This window comes from Halictus rubicundus, chromosome 11, assembly GCF_050948215.1.
Source record: "Halictus rubicundus isolate RS-2024b chromosome 11, iyHalRubi1_principal, whole genome shotgun sequence".
NCBI lineage: Eukaryota > Metazoa > Arthropoda > Insecta > Hymenoptera > Halictidae > Halictus > Halictus rubicundus.
Genome location: NC_135159.1, coordinates 16,197,936 through 16,218,006, shown reverse-complemented (window position 1 = coordinate 16,218,006; position 20,071 = coordinate 16,197,936). Strand labels below are relative to the sequence as shown.

The 20,071-nt window shown below is 46.8% G+C and overlaps 3 protein-coding genes across 3 annotated transcripts in view; 2 read left to right on the top strand and 1 right to left on the bottom strand.

Annotated features, from left to right (window-relative positions):
• The first annotated feature begins 1,037 nt into the window (after positions 1–1,037).
• LOC143359323 (C1GALT1-specific chaperone 1-like protein) lies at positions 1,038–2,887 on the top strand. The gene is made up of 3 exons (XM_076797211.1): positions 1,038–2,022; positions 2,113–2,414; positions 2,520–2,887. Exons 1-3 carry the CDS (start codon positions 1,188–1,190, stop codon positions 2,673–2,675), a joined length of 1,293 nt encoding a protein of 430 aa, XP_076653326.1. The 5' UTR covers positions 1,038–1,187; the 3' UTR covers positions 2,676–2,887.
• Positions 2,888–3,673: 786 nt separating this feature from the next.
• Hml (hemolectin) lies at positions 3,674–19,143 on the top strand. Its single transcript, XM_076797210.1, has 32 exons — positions 3,674–3,868; positions 3,956–4,105; positions 4,174–4,301; positions 4,409–4,568; positions 4,668–4,795; positions 4,881–4,976; positions 5,078–5,436; positions 5,526–6,108; positions 6,193–6,480; positions 6,565–6,998; positions 7,076–7,337; positions 7,422–7,652; positions 7,726–8,163; positions 8,269–8,982; positions 9,104–9,442; positions 9,544–9,878; positions 10,013–10,264; positions 10,357–10,576; positions 10,747–11,088; positions 11,194–11,316; positions 11,445–11,934; positions 12,019–12,395; positions 12,541–12,981; positions 13,047–13,239; positions 13,335–13,666; positions 13,767–13,926; positions 14,003–14,376; positions 14,462–15,176; positions 15,262–15,652; positions 15,774–16,028; positions 16,160–18,527; positions 18,633–19,143. The coding sequence occupies exons 1-32, from the start codon at positions 3,768–3,770 to the stop codon at positions 18,821–18,823; spliced, it is 11,970 nt and encodes a 3,989-aa protein (XP_076653325.1). The 5' UTR covers positions 3,674–3,767; the 3' UTR covers positions 18,824–19,143.
• Rim2 (replication in mitochondria 2) overlaps positions 18,892–20,071 on the bottom strand; it is a 45,672-nt gene continuing 44,492 nt past the window's right edge. The window contains exon 7 of the transcript XR_013083095.1: positions 18,892–20,047. The gene's annotated coding sequence lies outside the window, so the exon portion shown is untranslated. The remainder of the gene's footprint in view (positions 20,048–20,071) is intronic.

The window sequence follows — 20,071 nt, the reverse complement described above, 5'->3', positions numbered from 1 at the left end:
GGGGTAAGCCGGGGCGATTCAGTAAGCCGCACAGCGAGAAAAAGAGAAAAATATCTCGGACTCGACTTAAATGAAATAATAATATTAAAAGGTGGACCCTGAGAGGAAAGAGGGAGAGGGGGTTAAGGACTACTGCAGCTCCTAAACGCCCATCACCGTAGAAAACCAAGTAAAAGGGCAAATTACTGCGGAAAAGAAAGATTCGAGCTGAAAAAAAAAACTAAAGTCAGTCTTAGGGAAAAAGCAGGATAGAGAGATATATAGGGGCAGTGTTGCGTCGCAGTGTGGTGGAATAGGGATTTTGGTTGTGGGTTCGAGTGCCCGTGGAGCGCTGAAGCGCTCTGCTCGTGGAAGTTAAGAAATAAACTTTGTACACAGAGTTAAAGGCGAAAAAACTGTTGTAGATTTTATTAGAAGATGTAACTCCCTCAGTTCTATAATGAGTTCTGTCTCATCCTGGAGCTTCAAATCCTTTCCCAGCTTCTTCCTTCTCGTCTCGCTTCCTTAGCCAATAGGAAAATTAGGATCTTCTGGCTAGGCGTTGATTCGTCGGATCACTCGTCTTCCGGTTGCTGCTTGATGGTGATTGGTAGTGGATGGATCTTAATAGCGCACGCACGGGAGTGGGGTGCGCATGAGGGTGAAACCCCGCCAAAACGAGGGACGTGGGGCCATGTGGGACCGAACAAGAGAGAGGTCCGAGGGAGTTCCAAGAGGTCCTTGACTCAGAATTTATGACCTCTTGTCCTTAACTGATTCCGGACTTCGACTATCCCTAATTTATGAAGAATTGGAGAAGCTACTCTAAGAGGCTGCGTGACTTTCTCTAAATTCCGCAATTAGTCTCGCCGACTCGAATTTCGTCAAGGATCTCTATGGAACTCTCCCGGTCTTTCTTTACCTACTCTAAACTATCGCGCCCAAATTTAATACATATGTATTAAATACGCGATTACATCTTATATTTAAATTTGCCTCTCCGCGCCATTAATCGATACTATATATATCTAGCTATGTTCGCGTGGTCAACTGGCCACGCTACAAGACAACATCGTAAAGAGAAAGTCAAATGAGCGTAAACGAATGTTAAAAATTTGGAAGTTTAGATTGGCTCGCATGGAAAGGCTGGTAGGAATAGAAATGTATGGTTTCCGATTACTTTCTTGATCATAACCTCTGATCGTAACATGTACCCGAACCGTTTGAAACCAAGATCCACGTTCATGGTTGGATGTGGAATTGGTTTCCTTGGAACGTTATTCGTGTTTATTTTCCACGATAGATTAATTACATCGACTTGTGAAAGCTCATTGCCAGACTCTAGTGCCGGTCGGAGGAGTAGTCTTTTAAAATGGTTGGTCGATACATGGAACGACGACGAAGAGATTATTATTCAAACTTGGAAGAACCAACGATCGGGATCGGGATCGGGAGAAACTCGAACGTACAACGAGTGGTTGAGAAGCAAGAATATTCGTATCGATAACGTTGATCTGGACTCTTATCTTTATGGATCGAAAACCGACGAAGAATTGGAGTCTGATTGGCTTAGCACTAACATACAAGTCACTTGTATCGTTTTTGTAACAAAAGTAAAACTGGCGAGGTCTATCTGGAATACATGGGGAAAACGCTGTAACAACGTCTATTTTTTTGGTCAAGAAAAGGATTTGTTGGTGCCTATAATAACTTTTGAAATGAAAATGGTGTCTTCGTGGCAACTTTTATGCGAAGCGTTCAATTACGTTTGGAAAGCTAACAAAAACTTGGAATGGCTTGTTACGGTGAAAGACGATACGTTGGTCATTCCTGAGAATCTACGGTACATGCTTGCTCCGCTGAATCACAACGACGATCACTATTTAGGTCACGCCGTGGTATTGTGGGGGCAACCGTACAACGTTGCTAACGCAGGATACGTAATGAGCAAGGGAGTTTTAAAGAAATTGATAGGCATGTTTGACAATTCGGAAAAATGTATAACCGGTGGGAAATATTGGAAGCAAGAGGATTATTATCTTGGTAAATGTTTTGATACTTTGGACTGGTCTGTCCTTGGAAAGTGAATTTCATAGATGGTAATATGCATATATGTATAGTATGTATTTTCAGCTAAACATTTGGCATCTATGGGAATTTATCCCTCGGATACAAGAGATCAGTACTCACGGGGTACGTTTCATGGATATTCTTTGCAATCTTTGTTATGGGGTATTGTCAAAACTGGTAGTTACTGGACTCGCGCTTTGTACCCGATAAAAGACGAGTGTTGTTCTTCGATGTCTGTTAGTTTTAACGTCGGCGAACCTGATAAAATGTATATTTTACATTATTTATTATACCGCTTACACGTCTTGAGAAAAGAAGCTGTTTTTGGAGCTAGGAGAGCACCGACGATTATACCCGACGAAGATGTAGGTGTTGATTTAACATTATGTTATCTTTTGTTTTGCTCTATATAATGTGTTTCGATCGAAAGAAAGCTCGAGATTAATCAATCACTTTTCTGTCCTCCTCAGGTATGGAAAATTGCGCTGTTGGAAGAGTTTAACATTACACATTTGAATAATATTTCTTCGGATGCTTACTACGAAATTTGGCATTCAAAATATTCGGAACCTGAGCAGCTAATGAACAAAAATTATCGACGGAAAATTCTGGATAGACCGACCTGACTGCTATCGAATTTCTTCTTGGAAATCTAAACGTATGCCGTACGAAGGTATTTCAGAGGATTAAGGAAGGCCTGATTCGATTACCTCGTTTACCGTACCGAACAAATTATTTTTACCAGAATGATCATTATACGAATGTTACGTTATGATCCGTCTAACAAAGCTTACGATTGTTTTAATTGTTGTTTACGTATTATAATATTGTACATTATTATTATTATTATTATTATTATTATTATTATTATTATTATTATTATTATTATTATTATTATTATATATATAATATTGTTTGTCGGTTTTAGAGATTTTCCTTTTTGCATTTTTTCTTCTGAACATACATACAAGTTGCTCTACTCTACAGTTGAATTATTTGTTTGTTTCGCATCTTTGCGTTCGTAGATTAGGAAATCTCGTTGATACGAGTGCGGTAACGCTGGAACGGTGCTATTCGATAAGTATTTCCTTTGTTATATCATTGCTGCCTTATCTAACTAATTAGGAAGTTATTAACGCTTGTAATGACCGTGATAATCGAATCGCGTTTCCAGGCGAAATGTGTGTCAAAAGTGTAGGAGACTATTTTCTATGTTGCTGTTTTCTGGTAGAACAGGGACACGCATATACTCTCGGCCCTTAAAGAAAAGTTCTTGGCTGTAAACGAACGTAATATATATACATGAAGATATACATATACATACAGTACCTGATAATACAAATACAAGTGGGTATTTGTGTACCGCCGACGACGCGTATACATTTGTATTGTGTTTATCTCTATGAAAGTTTATAGATAGAGATTGCTGTGTTAACATTCCGATCGACGACAATAAATATATTGAATTTTTTTCCAAAGTTTAAATTTCTCCTCCTCCTTTTCTTAATCTGGACCCACATTTCAGACCGATGATGGTTGGTTTTTCTTCGAATTCTCTTATCGGACAGGATTTAATTTATCAGCAATGTACTTCCTTTTCGAGGCTATATAAAAGAAATGAATTTGCTTCGACTGGCAGAGAGCAAGCCTTCTGTAACGTGTTCGACAACGTGTGTTCCCTTTGAGAGGATGGTACAAGCGTTATCTCTCGATTCAGAATGAAGCTGTGGAAAGTGATTTTTCAAGTTGCGATAACCGTCGACGTTACGAGCCAAATAATTGCTGTAAATTCTACGGAAGAGTCCTCCGACTTTACCGAGTAAGCGATCATACTACTATGTACACGCGTACAATATGTGTATTTGATCATACATCCATTGAGATAAACGTATTTTGATTTCGGTAGAAACGTGCCGTTGAACGATGCTGCCGCCCTCGATCCAGATTATGGCGCGACCAAGAGCAAAAGCGGTGCAAGAAGACGTTGGTTCGTAGGTGGTTGCGCCAGACAACCGGATGCACCCTTAAACGGTGAAATTCGATGTTCGATGGACAGGTAACACCGTCGGTGTCGCGCCGATTAATATAATCCCACACAGCCTACAACCCGATTCGTTTTTACAGCGGATGTATCGCCACTTGCAAACCGAATTATAAATTTCCAAACGGCGTGACCCAGCTGGCTGTAACTTGTAGCGAGAAACAGTGGCGCATCTTTGGTACCGAATGGATTTCCGTGCCCCACTGCGAACGTGAGTTTTCCCGTAGATCCTTCCTTTTTGTCCAGGAGAGAAAATGGTATATGGGGTATGTGTCAACGGAATAACGTTATATTATACATTGGATAACGTGTGTTTAGCAATTTGTATGCCAGAGTGTTTGAACAACGGAATATGCGTCGCGCCGCATCAGTGTTATTGTCCCGAAGACTTTACCGGACCGCAGTGCCAATTTCAGAATAAACCATGCATGGAGTATCCACCTACGGCGCTTAATTCTCATAAGCGTTGTAACTCGGAGTATGTATAATTCGTTGAAAGACGAACGTCGATCTCGAATTTTCCTGATTGTTAGACCCGACCGGATGCTCGTGAATTTGTTTGTTTATAATATTCTAGAACCTGCACGATATCGTGCATGAAGAATTTCACGTTTCCCGATGGCACGTCCATTACCAATCTGATTTGTAAGAATGGAAACTGGCTACCTACTAGAGAAGATTGGGTCTCTGTGCCCGACTGCGAACGTACGTATCAATCACGAATACTCGTTGTACAATACCGTGCGGAAATTCGATTAAATTAAAGGAATATCTGCGTTTACCGCCGTAGCCGTGTGTAATCCTCCTTGCAAAAACGGGGGCAACTGTCTGCCGTCGAACCTCTGTCAGTGTCCGCAAGCGTATCGAGGACTCCAGTGTCAGTATCGTAAGTATCGTGGCAGAGTGGTTGACAAAAGACAGAAATCAATCAATTGATTCAACGATGCGACGAGATCGTGACGGAAACATCTTTTGTCGAATTTGTAGCCGCCGATGCTTGCAACGGAGAGAAAATGGGATTCAACGGTGGGTTTTATTGTAGCAGCGACGGGAACAGTTATTCGTGTGTTCTAAACTGTCCGGACGGAGTAGAATTCGAGTTTTCTCCGGCAACCGAATACAAATGTTCCTACGAGACTGGTGTTTTCGAGCCTCAGCCGATACCACAATGCAAATACGGTGAAAACATGAACGTGATTTCTTTGGGTACAACGTATAATTCCTATGTCAGAGAAACGAATCACTCGTGGACGTACCAGGACGTTTTAGGCTCGAGCCACAACCATCAATCTCCTCCGTTGGCCAAGACCAGCTACGATCTTCACGATAATACCACCTCGAACATGGTAATTACATATAATATGTATTTCGGAGAAAACGGTAATATATGTATGAGACTCGATCGATAAGAATAAGATTTCTTCTTTGAACGCAGATGCAATTCGGTTCAGCCGTGGAAAACAACGTGTTATTTATCGAGGAGAAGCGACCAATTCCGGAGAGCTGCTTCACCTGGGGCGGAGTACATTACAAAACTTTCGACGACAATATTTTCAGCTTCGCGAGCGACTGCTCTCATATTCTGGTTCAGGAAGCGCAGAATCGAGTTTTTACGATAATAGCGGCGAATAGTCCGACTTGCAAGACGCAAGATTGTTTCAAGATCACAAAGATCTATGTTCAGGACAAGGAGTACATACTGACGAAGAACGAATTTGGTATCCCAGAAGTTCGAACTCCGAAGAAGCTGTTACCTATTCCGGCACAGCTACCGGTTCTCAGAGTTGAATTGTCGGCGCACTTTATCGTGGTAACCTTGGATTCGTTAGGGATTCGGTTGAAGTGGGACGGTGGTTTGATGTTGCAAATCGAAGCGTTGGAAAACATGTGGAACAAAACTGTCGGTCTCTGCGGCAATATGAATGGCGACAAGACTGACGATCTGATATGCAAAAACGGAGATGATGCGCGGAGCGTTGCAACGTTCGCTTCTTCTTGGAGAACAGAGAACATTGGAGGTACTGTTTCGTTTGTTCTCTTGTTCGGAATGATGGAATAAGTCAAATAATAGACACGCTGTTTGTTCGATTCTATTGTTACAGAAATATGCGACGAATATCCAGACACCCGTCACGCTTGCGGATCTAATCCATTCATTGCCAGCGAGGCCATGAGCTTTTGCAGCAGCTTGTTGTCCGACCACAGATTCCAGGCTTGCGCGCACACAATTAGCCTAGCCGAATTACAGACCGCTTGTTTATGGGATTATTGCGCTTGCAAGGACAACCAGCGGAGGAAATGCGCTTGCGATACAATGAACGTCTACGTTAGACAATGTGCTCACAAGAAAGTGGTATCTTTGGCGGGTTGGAGAAGCAACGATACTTGTCGTAAGTGTGTGTTTATTGATTAAACGATAAGAATCGAAGAACGGTGTAATGGGATAATGTCTGATCCGGACATGTCGTTTACAGCCATGCTATGCACCAATGGACGCGTATACACGGGTTGCGGTCCAAAAACGGAATCGTCCTGTTGGACCGAGGTAGAAAGAAAGCCGGCGAATATCGAGGATTGCGAGGAGGGTTGTTTTTGTCCAGAAGGAACTGTGGCGCACGAAGGAAAGTGTATCACTTTCGAAGAATGTCCGTGCCGATTACGCGGAAAGCTGTTTCAACCTGGCAAGAGCGTACAGAAGGACTGCAACACCTGCACGTGTATCTCGGGGAAATGGAAATGCACTCAGGCTAGATGCAGCGCTAGATGCGCCGTGATAGGGGATCCCCATTATACAACTTTCGATGGAAAGCATTATGATTTCATGGGCAAGTGTAAATATTATCTGATGAAGGGCCAAGATTATTCGATAGAAGGCGAGAATGTTCCTTGTTTTGGCGCGATAACAGAGGTACTGTCTTGTCTGTACGTTAGTATACCGTTAATATCGTTTGATATGTCGATCGATTTGACGTTTTGTTACCGCAGAGTATGGGACTTGTACCGAGCGACGCGCCATCCTGTACGAGAACTGTGACGATCAATTACGAAGAAACGCGTATGGAATTGAAGCAGAATGGTCGAGTATCGGTAAACGGAGATGATTTAATCGTATTCCCTACTGTAATCGGTGGTGTCAGAATACGCGTGGCCAGCAGTATATTTCTGGTTATCGGTCTGCCAAACGGTTTGGAGATATGGTGGGATGGAATTTCTCGCGTATACATTGACGCTCCACCGGAATTTCATGGCAAGCAATCTCGCGGAATCTTTGAATCTGCTATTACCGTCTACCTGCTAGTTTCTACCGTTACAAGTATCGTTGCATCGACAGGTAAAACACGGGGACTTTGCGGTACGTTCTCGGAGAATCAAAAGGATGATTTCATTACGCCGGAAGGGGATACGGAACAGTCGGCGGACTGTTTCGCTAATAAATGGAAGACGGAGGAGTTTTGCGCGAATGTCCCGGAGCAGGAATTGGATCATCCTTGCGAGTTGGATCCGCAGAAACGAGCAACGGCGAAACAGTACTGTTCGTACTTGTACAGCGATGTGTTCGCAGGTACCGTGGTAACAACAAGATATATTCGAGAAATATCTTCCTTGGGATATCTTACGGTTCTTCTCGTTGTTAGGTTGCCATTGGCACGTCGATCCGGATACATTTCACAAGGATTGCATGTTCGACATGTGCTCTTGCAAAGTGAATCTCGAGTTATGTCTCTGTCCGGTATTGGCGGCGTACGCGAAGGATTGCGCTTCCGTCGGAGTGAACCTCTTGTGGCGTCTGAACGTCGAAGAATGTAAAATACATTGTCCCGGAAGTCAGGTGTATCAGATTTGCGGCAACAGTTGCACGCGATCGTGCGCGGACATATCTTCTTACCAAGATTGCAGGCAACAGTGCGTAGAAGGATGCAACTGTCCGGAAGGCGAAACGTTGGACGTCCACGGAGAATGTATTCCGATCGGACAGTGTCCTTGCGTACACGAGGGATTCGACGGGGAGTTTCGAGCGGGGCACAAGGAAGTTCGGCCCGGCAACAAAGCACTCGAACTTTGCACCTGTACAGGTACCGCGACTCGTTTTCTTAGCCGCCTGTTCTCTCGAGAAAACATGCGATACGTGTGTACAGTGATGTATAGCGATGCGACACCAACGATTTCCTTGGTTACAGGCGGTGTTTGGCACTGTCGAGCAGCTACGCCCGATGAAATAACGGAATACCCGGCAATGAAAGACCTGTCAACGTCTTGCTTGGCGAGCAAACATTTACAAGTGACCGACTGTGCACCGGCAGAGCCTCGGACTTGTCGCAACATGCACAAGGATCCCAAGGATGTTGCTCGAAAACCATCCGTCTGCAAATCTGGCTGTATTTGCCAGTCTGGCTACGTTCTAAACGAATTCGGTGGCGATTGCGTCAAGGAAGAATCTTGTCCGTGCCATCACGGAGGTGACAATTACCAGGAAGGCTCTGTCATTCAAAACGAATGCAACAGTTGCGAGTGCAGGAACGGAACGTGGGACTGCACGGATAGAGTGTGCGCAGGGGTTTGTTCCGCTTGGGGTGACTCTCATTACAAGACGTTCGATGGGAAAATCTATGATTTTCAAGGAACGTGCGACTACGTTTTGGCGAAAGGCGCGCTGACCGCCGAGGACTCGTTTCACGTGTCGATTCAGAATGTACCTTGCGGAACGACCGGTGTCTCTTGCTCCAAGTCGATCACTCTTACGGTCGGAAGCGGCGACGATTCGGAAACTATCGTTCTAACGCGAGGCAAACCGTTACCATCGGAAAAGTTTAACAGACTCGCAACAAGATCGGCCGGATTGTTTGTATTTGTGGATGCGCCGGACCTCGGATTAACCGTTCAATGGGACAAAGGTACTTTTCTTTGGTTCAGGTTTCGAGCAGATTCCACAGAAAAATGGTTCCTTTAGCTTTGTAAAGGTCGTGCGCGGATGGATTTCTTATTAGCTGACTCGTGTGTGTCGTTGCATCGTAGGTACCAGAGTCTACGTAAAGTTAGATCCCAGATGGAAAAGTCGTACAAAGGGGCTGTGCGGTGATTACAACGACAACAGCGAGGACGACTTTAAAACACCTTCCGGTGGTATATGGGAAGTATCCGCAAACTTGTTTGGAGACTCTTGGAAGAAGCACGATTTTTGCCCAGAACCCAGAGACATCGTCGATCCTTGCGAACAACATCCGGAGAAGAAATTATGGGCTGCAGAGAAATGCGGCATACTAAAATCTTCCGTGTTTCAACCGTGTCACTCGGAAGTTCAAGTTGAAAGCTATTTACTCAATTGCATTTTTGATACCTGCGGCTGCGATACAGGTATAATCGCGTGTTTGTGCGTGTGCCTGTGCCTGTGCCTGTGCCTGAGCGGCTGAGCGGCCGCAAAACGCAATCGCTTCACCGGATATTTGATCTTTCAGGAGGCGACTGCGAATGTCTTTGCACAGCGTTGGCAGCGTACGCGCACGAGTGCGGTGCGAAAGGTATTCCGATCAAATGGCGCACCCAAGACCTTTGTCCTATGCAATGCGACGAAACATGCAGCGTATACTCTCCTTGCGTTACAACTTGTCCTCGCGAAACCTGCGAAAATCTGATGATACCGAAAGATCGATCTCGTCTCTGCTCTCTGGACGCTTGCGTCGAGGGTTGTTCGGTTAAATCGTGTCCAAAACATCAAGTGTACAGAAACGACAGCTACGCGGAGTGCGTTCCGAAAGAAACTTGCAAACCAGCTTGCACCGAGGTCAATGGGGTACGTTGAACGAGACACAATACATTCTATATAAATACGTATTATATATATATATGTATGTAGGTGTGACGGCTACATAAAGTGACATGTTTTCTCCTGTTGGCTAAGCAGTAATCGAGCGCGTCGTGTTGCAGGTTACTTATTACGAAGGCGATACCGTCAGCGCCGACAATTGTCAAACCTGTTTCTGTAGTCGCGGTAAAGTATTGTGCAAAGGAGAATCGTGCACCACGACAACCACCACCGATACCATTGTATCGAGCATCGTTCCGCTGGAAGAGCCTCAAAGATGCGTGGATGGTTGGACAGCTTGGATAAATCAGGACACAGCGATCAAAGGAAGAAAGATCAAAGATGTTGAACCTTTACCGACCCTGCTGGATTTGGTATACGGATTTGGATACGATGCTGTGTAGTTGCGCGAAATCGTGTTTGTTTGTTTGTTTGTTTGTACGACGTCGCGTTTTCAATGTTACAGACGAACGCGAAAGGATCTGCAATCTGTGATAGAGATCGCATGGTCGATATACGATGCAGATCCGCGAAGCATCATTTGACACCGAAAGAAACTGGTTTGGACGTGGAGTGTAGTTTGGAGCGTGGACTCTATTGTCAGTCTCAACCTGATCTTCCTTGCATAGATTTTGAAATCAGCGTACTGTGTCTATGCTCGGCGAGTACAAACAGCAGCCTGGATGGTACGCAACGGTTATGCGTTAACACGTTATTCTATTTTATGGAATTCGTTTTGCTTTTCGTGTTTTTTTTTCTCTCCTTCTTTTTTTTTTGTTTTTTTTTTCTTTTTCTTGGAGTTTGCTCCGTTTGCCCGATTCTCGTTAATCTATTCGAGACTCTTGAATTCCGGTAGAATCGCTGACAACCACCACGGTGAAGACTATACGCGAAGAGTGTAGCGTGCAACATCCGAGTCAACCTCATCCTACGGACTGTCGTCTGTTTTATCGGTGCGCGCCAGGCATCGATGGAAACGAGCTCGTGGAAATGTCGTGTGGCGAGCACATGTTCTACAATCCACAGACGCAAATTTGTGACTGGCCGGCGAACGTTGTCGGGCAGCGGCCAGAATGCTCGCTTGTACAGACTACCGTGAGCCCGTCGCCGGGCAAAATCGACTGGACGACAGTTGACAAGAAAACAACCTCCAAGACCACAATTTCGACGACTCTTGAGAAAAACGTTCTAACCACGAGTACGATCGATCCAATGGATTCTACGCGCGCACGGTTCTATACGTAGCTTATCGTGGCTACGGTCGAGGCCTCAAGACTAAAACTTGTCGTTATTTTGCTTTCAGAAGCCTGCAAGGAAGGCGAAACGTGGAGCGGATGCGCTATCAAATGTGACAAAGCTTGCGATTACTATCGTTACCTATTGTCGAAGAAAGGATATTGCGGTGGTGATTCCGAATGCGTACCAGGTACGGTAGCATCGAACGAACCGAAGCTCCCTCAATATCGCGAATCTCTTTTCTCTTTTCTCCTTTCTCCTTTCTCGTTGTCCGATCGTTATAGTGTTATATTCGATCAACTATTTTGAATTGATTAGGATGTGTCCCGGAGGGAGGGATGCAAAAATGTTCACCAGAGAAATTCTGGAGGGATACGGTGAGCTGCGTCGACGAAGCCGACTGCACTTGTAAATCGCATCAAGGAGAATTGGTTCTCCCTGGGGCTGTTTCGAAGGAATCGGAATGCGAAATCTGTCAGTGCATCAACAATTTTTACACCTGCGACAATTCATCGTGTGCCGATGTGGTTCGCGAGACGACAACCGAGACGCCGATCGCAGCCGCGTCTACATCTTCTTACGAGAAATTGGCAACCCCCGGTCTAACGGAGCAAACGATCGTCGTACCCAGCACCGTTCATCCGCCAGCGTATTGCACTAGTAATCGTTTCGTTCCTCTGATTCGGTCTTTAAACGATCGAGTTACCTTTAACGCGAGCAGCGTCAAAGGTCCCATGTTCTTGCCCGAATATTCTCTGTTGAACGATCAAGGCTACTGGAAACCAGAATACGAATCAGCCGACCAATGGTAAGCAACGCTTTGTAACATTATCGTAGCTCCGAGGTTTCGCCAGTTACGGAAAACCTGTAGATTCTACGCGATCGTTTGTAGGCTCGACATCGAGTTCCAGAGACCAGAACCCGTCTACGGCGTGATTCTGCAAGGCAGTGACCAGGAAGAAGCATTCGTCACCAGCTATAGAGTACTATTCTCTGAAAACGGCGACGCGTTCTCTTTCGTGTTGAACGAGAAAAGGGAACCGAAATTATTCCGAGGACCCGTGGATCGGTATAAACCGGTCGAGCAGAAATTCAACGAACCCATCGAAGCAAAGGTCGTTAGGATAAACCCGGTCACCTGGCACAACGGAATAGCGGTGAAAGTCGAGCTGCTCGGTTGCGAAGAGCTCACAGTCGGTGGCAGTACTCGAGGGACACAAAGCGTTCCGGTGACGACAACAGCGTTCACCGAGGAGATTGTCAAGCCGGGTAATCGATAGTTTGAGAAACGGCTCTCTCTGTAGAAACTGTGTAACGCGCCTAACCTAACGTAACGTACTTGTAATATCGAGCTCCTGTGGTAATGCTCTTATATATATATATATATATTTTTTGTCTTTGTCTTTTTCGTTAGAGTGCGATCAGCCGATGGGTTTGGATAACGATCTGATTTTCGCGGATCAAGTTTCCGCGTCTTCCTCGTCGACGGATTTATTGCCGAATCTCAAGTTGACGTCGCCGTACGTTTGGCACCCGAAATTGGATAATCCGCATCAATACGTGAAAATTGATTTCCTGGAGCCCCGTGCGTTGACGGGAATCGTTACGAAAGGCGGCGAGGACACCTGGACGACCGTTTACAAAGTCTTTTACAGTAACGACGATCGACGATGGAACCCGGTGCTCGACGAGAAAGGAATCGAAAGAGAATTCTTGGCCAACTTTGATTCGGAAACGTCAAAGAAAAACTACTTTGACAAGCCGTTGCACGCACGGTATCTGAAAGTGCAGCCGGTGAAATGGCACGGACGCGTAGGCTTGAAATTGGAGGTTCTCGGTTGTTTCCAGCCGTATCGTGAGTAGAAATATATTCTCTCTTCTCTCTTCAATAAATACTAATAACGATAACGATTCGTACAGCTTCCGTGACGAGAACCACCGGGAGGACCGAATCGACGACCGAGTCAACGATCGAAACTGGTGATTGCAACGTTTGCGAGGGAATACCGTATAGAAATGAAACTGATTGCGCGTGTCGCGGACCCTCGTACTGGTGGAACGGAAACTCTTGTGTAACCAAACAAGAATGCCCCTGCGTGGTTGAACACGTGCTGTGAGTAGTCGCTAAGCTAAGCTAAGCTAAGCTAAGCTAAGCTAAGCTCGCCAAAGAAATTCGGGCATAATCTTGCAACCGAGAGTATTTCGTAGGTACAACGTGGGTACAACGTACATGGGCGAAGATTGCCAAGAGTGCATGTGCACATTGGGCGGAACCAGCTTCTGTCAGCCAAAGAAATGCGATCGTTGTCGCGATTCCGAAACGAGACCGGTGATAAACGAACTGTGCAATTGCGTGTGTAAACCTTGTCCGGTTGGTACGCGTCTTTGTCGAACCAGCGACGTGTGCATCGACGAGAATTTCTGGTGCAACGGTATTCAAGATTGTCCCGATGACGAGAAAGATTGTCGAGAAACAACTTTGTCGACCGTGACTTTCGCTTCGGCGGACACCACCGCCGTCAAAGAAACCACGACGCCCGGTAAGATACGGTTCGGATCATCCAACTATCGTTTAGGTGCAACGATAGACAATAGATATTTTGTATATAATTGAATTGTCTGGTTTGCACGATGTTACAGGTACAACATCGGAATCGTGTCAGAATCCAATTTGTCCGGCCGGTTACAAGACGGTTCTACGGCCATCAAAAGCAAAATCGTCCGAATACTACAAGAAATCTCACAAGAAGACTGCGGTGAAATCTTTTTCCAGACATCCCGGCAGAGCCAAAGGACTCAGGTACCGGTTATCGCGTGCATATATATATATATTAGTAGACGATACGATGGTAACCGGAGGAAATATTTTTCGTTAGAAAATCCATGGGAGAACGGTACTTGTCGTCGGCGACAGCCGATACCGAGTTGCAGACGATACCAGAAAACGAGACTCGATGCGTACAATTTGCTTGCGTACCCGACAAGCCACCGCCGATTCTCGACCAAAGCAAGCCACAGACCTGTCCAGAAGCCTCTTGTCCTCCGGGTTATACGGTGGTTTACGAAAAGATGAGCATGTACAAGCTTGAAAAGTGCCGAAAGTACAGTTGCAAACCTCCTGCGGCCGAGGAAGCTGTTTGCAACGCGACAGGAAGAACGTTCTCGACGTTCGACAAGCTGGAGTACAAGTACGACGTGTGCAACCATATTTTGGCTAGGGATATGTTCACGAATCGGTGGTACATTACGCGTGAGTACGAGAACACGTTACGCGTTCGACCCGCGGTCGACTCGCGACACAAGCTCCGGTTTCATCGGACTTGTTCGTGTTACAGTGGAGAAGCAGTGCGATCCGCGGACGGGTTACTGCAGCCGAAATCTGGCGGTGACTTTGGACGACAACGTGATCGTCCTGTATCCCGATATGCGGACCGAGATCAACGGGTACAGCTTCACGGCGAATCAATTGGCACGGATCGGCGACAAATTCTCGTTGTTCGAGATATCCTCGATCGGCGACATCGCGTACTTGGTGTCGAATTACTATGGGTTCTGGGTAATCTGGGACTCGAATTCGAACGTGAAACTGGGAGTTTCGACGAAGCTGGCTCGTCGGGTGGACGGTTTGTGCGGCTACTTTGACGGATACGCGCTGAACGATAAGCAATTGCCCGATGGAAACCAAGCGAGAAACACCGCCGAGTTTGGCGATAGTTGGGCGATGGAGGGAGTGCCGGAGTGTGACCCTCAGGTCTGCCCTCACGACCTGCAAGCGCAGAGCTGGAAGATCTGCGAGACGGTCAAAGATCCGTCGTTCGCGATGTGCTCCAACATTTTGGATCTGGACAAGTTTGTGTCCCGCTGTATGGAATGCACGTGCAATTGTCTGCGCAGCAATCATACCTACGACGACTGTCGTTGTCGCGCGTTAACCAATTTCATTACCGAATGTCAGGCCGGCGACTTGAACATGGATCTGTCCGCTTGGAGGAGTAGCCACGATTGTCCCGCTACCTGCGCTCCACCGTTGGTCCACAAAGATTGCTTTCGGTACGCCTTCTCGAATTCGATGCATTTTAAATTTTCGCCTGCTCGTTCGCTCGTACTTGGCATATTTTCTATTTTGCACTTGTAGGAAGAAATGCGAGACCAGCTGCGACAACTTGCAACAAATAGACCCCTGCCCGGTGATGGAAGGGGTTTGTTTCACCGGATGTTTCTGTCCCGAGGGAACGGTGCGCAACGGCGACGACTGCGTACCCGCGACACAGTGCAAAGACTGTACCTGCGAGTGGCTCGGAAACTCCAAGTTGATCAGTTTCGATAGGAAGAACGTACCGTTTGACGGTAATTGCACGTACGTTCTGTCGCGAGACGTTGTCCAGAATAAAAAGGATACCGAGGATCACGCGTTCCAAGTGTTGGTCTCGAACGGAGTTTGCGAGACCGGTAGCTGCGTGGAAGCGCTGACGGTGCTTTACAAAGAGCACGTGGTTCGCGTTCAGAACGATCGGATGTCCCAAGAGGTACGCAAACTTTCTGCCTGAAATCGTTGTACGCGTACGCATCGTATTTAGAATGTATCCGGTTTCGGAGGAACCGAAACGTAGGTTGAGCTTCTTTGGAAACGAGATTTCTTTTCGCTAGTTTGCGGTGACGGTGGACGGTGGCTCGAAGGTAGCCGAATACCCGTCGAACGCGTCCTGGCTGATTCTGGAACAGACACCCAAGGAGAAACTGCGATTACTGATACCGTCGCTGCAGCTGGAAATTACTGCTTACCCGGCGAATTTCGCCTTTACCCTGACGCTTCCCTCGCACATCTTTGGAGGAGCGGTGGAGGGACTTTGCGGAAACTGCAACGACGACTCCGAGGACGACTCGAGAAAACGGAATGGAGAGGTAAGGTGTCGTTTCTCCCTTGCGAATCCGTATGCTTGATACATACATACATACATACATACATACATACATACATACATACGCGCGTGCTTGCTTTAACGTTGGTAAACGTATACCGTATCGTTCGTTAGATCGCCAACGACCCGCAGGACTTTGGTAGCAGCTGGTTGGTCACCGAATCGCCGCGCGGCACTAATTTCAACGTGGACGCGTGCGCCTCGAATAATCAGAGCAAATGCGTACTGCCGCCGGCCGATCAAGATCCGTGCAGCAATTTGTTGAACGCGGCAGAATTCGGAAGATGCCACAACTTTGTCGATCCGATGCCGTATTTGATGGCTTGTCAAGACAGTCTGTGCACCGGTGGCGGGTTCTGCGACAGTTTCGAGGCGTACGCGAGAAAGTGTCGGCAGATGGAAGTGTGTCTGATTTGGAGAAGCAGCGAGACCTGTCCTTACAATTGTCCGGCGCATCTCGAGTACCGACCGTGCGAATCGGGCTGCAGAGAAACCTGCGACACCGTCGCGCGTACCAACGAGGTCGACGACGATGCCGGCAAGTGCACGCGCAACTTTGAGGAGGGTTGCTTCTGTCCCGGCGATTTGGTCGCACGCAACGACACCTGCGTTCCGAGGAGCAAATGCTTTGCCTGCGACCGAGAGGGTCACGTCGCGGGCGACGCGTGGTTCCCGGATCTCTGCACCAGATGTACCTGCGACAACAACGTGGTCGACTGTCGGCGAACCGAGTGTCCGGCCGTCGACACCATCTGCGAGGAGAAGATGCGACCGGTCGCCGTGAACGGGACGGAAACGGACTGCTGTCCAAAGTACCTGTGCGTGCCCGACATTGCGTCCGGCGCAACGACCACGGCTCCGTTCTGCGCGGAACAAACTCGGATGCCGGTCTGCGGCTACGGTCAAACGATGAAGCTGTCGAGCGACGCCGACGGTTGCAAGAAATTCATCTGCGAATGTCTACCGCCGTCCGAGTGTCCCGATCTGAATCGCGTGCCTCTCGAGGTCGAGACGATTCTTCCTGGTTACGTGCAGGTGACCAACGTTTCCGGATGTTGTCCGCGATCGGTCAACATCTGCGATCCGAAATCATGCCCTCCGCCGCCCCTCGAGACGTTCATGTGTCCGCAATACCATCGACTGGAGGCCGTCACGCCGGAGAACGCTTGTTGCGCCGACTACAAATGCGTGCCACCGAAAGATCTTTGTCTGTACACGGTTGCGTCGGACACGGGAATCGAATTGTCGGAACGAGTGGTGGCCAAGAAATTGGGAGAACGATGGATGGACGGGAAATGCTCGCGGTGCGTCTGCGAGCTCTCGAACGAAGCGAACGAAGCGAACGGTGCGGAACGGCCAAAGACAAAGTGCACCACGATAGAATGTTTGCGAGCCGCGGATCATCCCGACGCGTTCGATTTTGTCGTCGAAGAGATTTTTCGGAAGGACGAGTGTTGTCCCGCGTTCGAGAGATCCGCCTGCAAACACCTGGACAAGGTGTACAACGTAGGCGAGATTTGGCAACCGAATCCACGGGACAGCTGCGTCTCGATCGAGTGCGTTCGAGACGAGAATGGCCTGCGAAAACAGGTGAAAGTGCAGGAATGCGATACCGTTTGCGATCTAGGGTTCGAATACCGATCGATCGATAACAGGAGCAGCGTTTGCTGCGGAAGATGCGTCCCGGTTGGTTGCGTCGTCGAGAACCAGGTGAGAAACGTCGGCGAACAATGGTACTCGATAGACTCGTGCACGAAATATTCATGCGAGTCGAGTACCAACGGAACCGTGCGCGTCGAATCGACTACCGAAAAGTGTCCGCTCGTGGATCCTTGGGAGGAGGCGGAGTTTCGAATAGAACGCCGATACGTGCCGGGACAGTGTTGTCCAGTGATCGTCAAGACCGGTTGCCGTTACAACGACAAAGTGTACGAACCTGGCGAAAAATGGAAATCCACGGAAAACGATTGTATCACCGAATTTTGCGCTATGAACGCGACCGGAAATTTCCTCACGAAATACAAAGAGGTCGAGGTATGTCGACAAAACTGTGCCCTGGGTTGGACGTACGAAGAAGCTCGAGAGGGTCAATGTTGCGGAAGATGCAAGCAGACGCATTGCGCGGTCGGGAACGAGTTGCACGCAGCCGGCGCGAGTTGGGCGTCCACCGATAACTGCACCCGGTACACGTGCTTGGACCAGGGAGATCAGCTGTCCGTCGCCAGCAGTTCCGTTGTTTGTCCCGACATCACCGACTGTCCCGCGGCTTCGATCTACACTCGCGATTGTTGCGACATGTGCAATCTCACGGCCCGCAGTCTCCAAGTCGATCGGTGCGTTCTCAACGACTTGGATGCGGACACCACGATCGGCATGTTTGCCGTTAGGCATCGAAAACATGGACTCTGCAGGAACGTACTTCCCGTTGCTGGCATCAAACACTGCCGAGGAAAGTGCGAATCCAGCTCGTATTTCGACGCAGGTAAATCGAACGGAAACGGAAAGATCTGCTAGAACCGATCTGCCCGGATATCTTCCTTTTCTTTAGTTTACTTTTCTCGTTTTCTTTCTTGCTTTTACTTTACAGATTGGAATCCGGCGGTCGATTGCCAATGTTGTCAACCCACGGAATATACGAGTCGCATAATCGAATTGACCTGCCAGGATCTCAAAGTATTCAAGAAACCGATAACTTATCCCATGTCCTGTTCTTGTTCGGAATGCGGTTCCTCCCATGGCTCCGGTTACAAAGGCAGAAAAGGTGGAGTCAAAGGTTAAACGGCCCCAACGGAGACAACGTTGGAATAAGTTTCTCGAGGCGTTCACAAAAATGTAGCATACAAAAATATTATTCGTTCATTTTATTCAATGATGCGTACGTATGATGTATACGTATGTATTTGCGTGGCTGTGTGGTATACATGCATACACAAACATACACACACACACACACACACGTACACATACACATTTCATAACAGTTCGTATATATCGGTTTTCTGCAAAGCTATACTAGAGTTTATACTTTGAATTTTATAGCATACCAAGTACAATAAAAATGGTTCAGTCTTCGTTGACAAAACCTTGTTTTATCCGCACTATCGTATTTGCCTCTTCTGTTTGTACTTTAAGACCCGTAATTTACAGAAAAATTGAAAAGAAAAAGAAAATTAGCCCGTACGAGAATCGTAATAACATTCTGAAGCATAAAAATAGAACCATTTATAAGGAGAGGGTCTAAAATTCCTTTTAAACGAGAAAATATTGTCTGAATTAACGAGATGACACCGACGACAACTAAAGTAAAGTAGAATAGAGTAGTAGAGTAGAGTTAGAGTAGAGCAGAGTAGAGCAGAGTAGAGCAGAGTAGAGCAGAGTAGAGTAAAGTCAAGTAAACAGTAAAATAGTGAAATAGTAAAATAAAATATAATGAAATCACAGATCATTCATAGTGTACTCGAATTGATCTCAGAAGCTAATTCCTCGATACAAGGATATCTGTCTCAACGATACGACGCGATACAGTCGATAGAATCGTTTTATCGGATAGCATTTCGCGGACTAGCTACCGAGAAACCCGAGTGATCGAATTTATTACGATTACCGAGAGTCAAGGAACGGGAACAAATATAATCCTGTACGCGGATAACATCGAGACAAGTATCAAAATTAAAAACCTGTTACATTATATAACCACCGTTAACGCCTTCCAACTAGTAAATTTGCAACGAACGACGCGATCGAACTTACAAACGTTACGGATAAAAGATATAGAATCTCGCGTAACAAAATGCTATGAAATCTTCTTACATGTAGTCTTACATCCTAACATTGATCTCTTGATCGACGAGTCACGTCCAAACAACCAACGTCGTTACAACGAAGGAAACGGGACGGCAAATAATAATACTTGCTCTCTGTTATATTATAGAAACGTTGCTCGTTTCTTCTTCTCGCTCTCCCGCTTTCTCCGACGCGACGATATAAACAGTAACGGACATTCTACGCATTCGAAAAAATACAAAC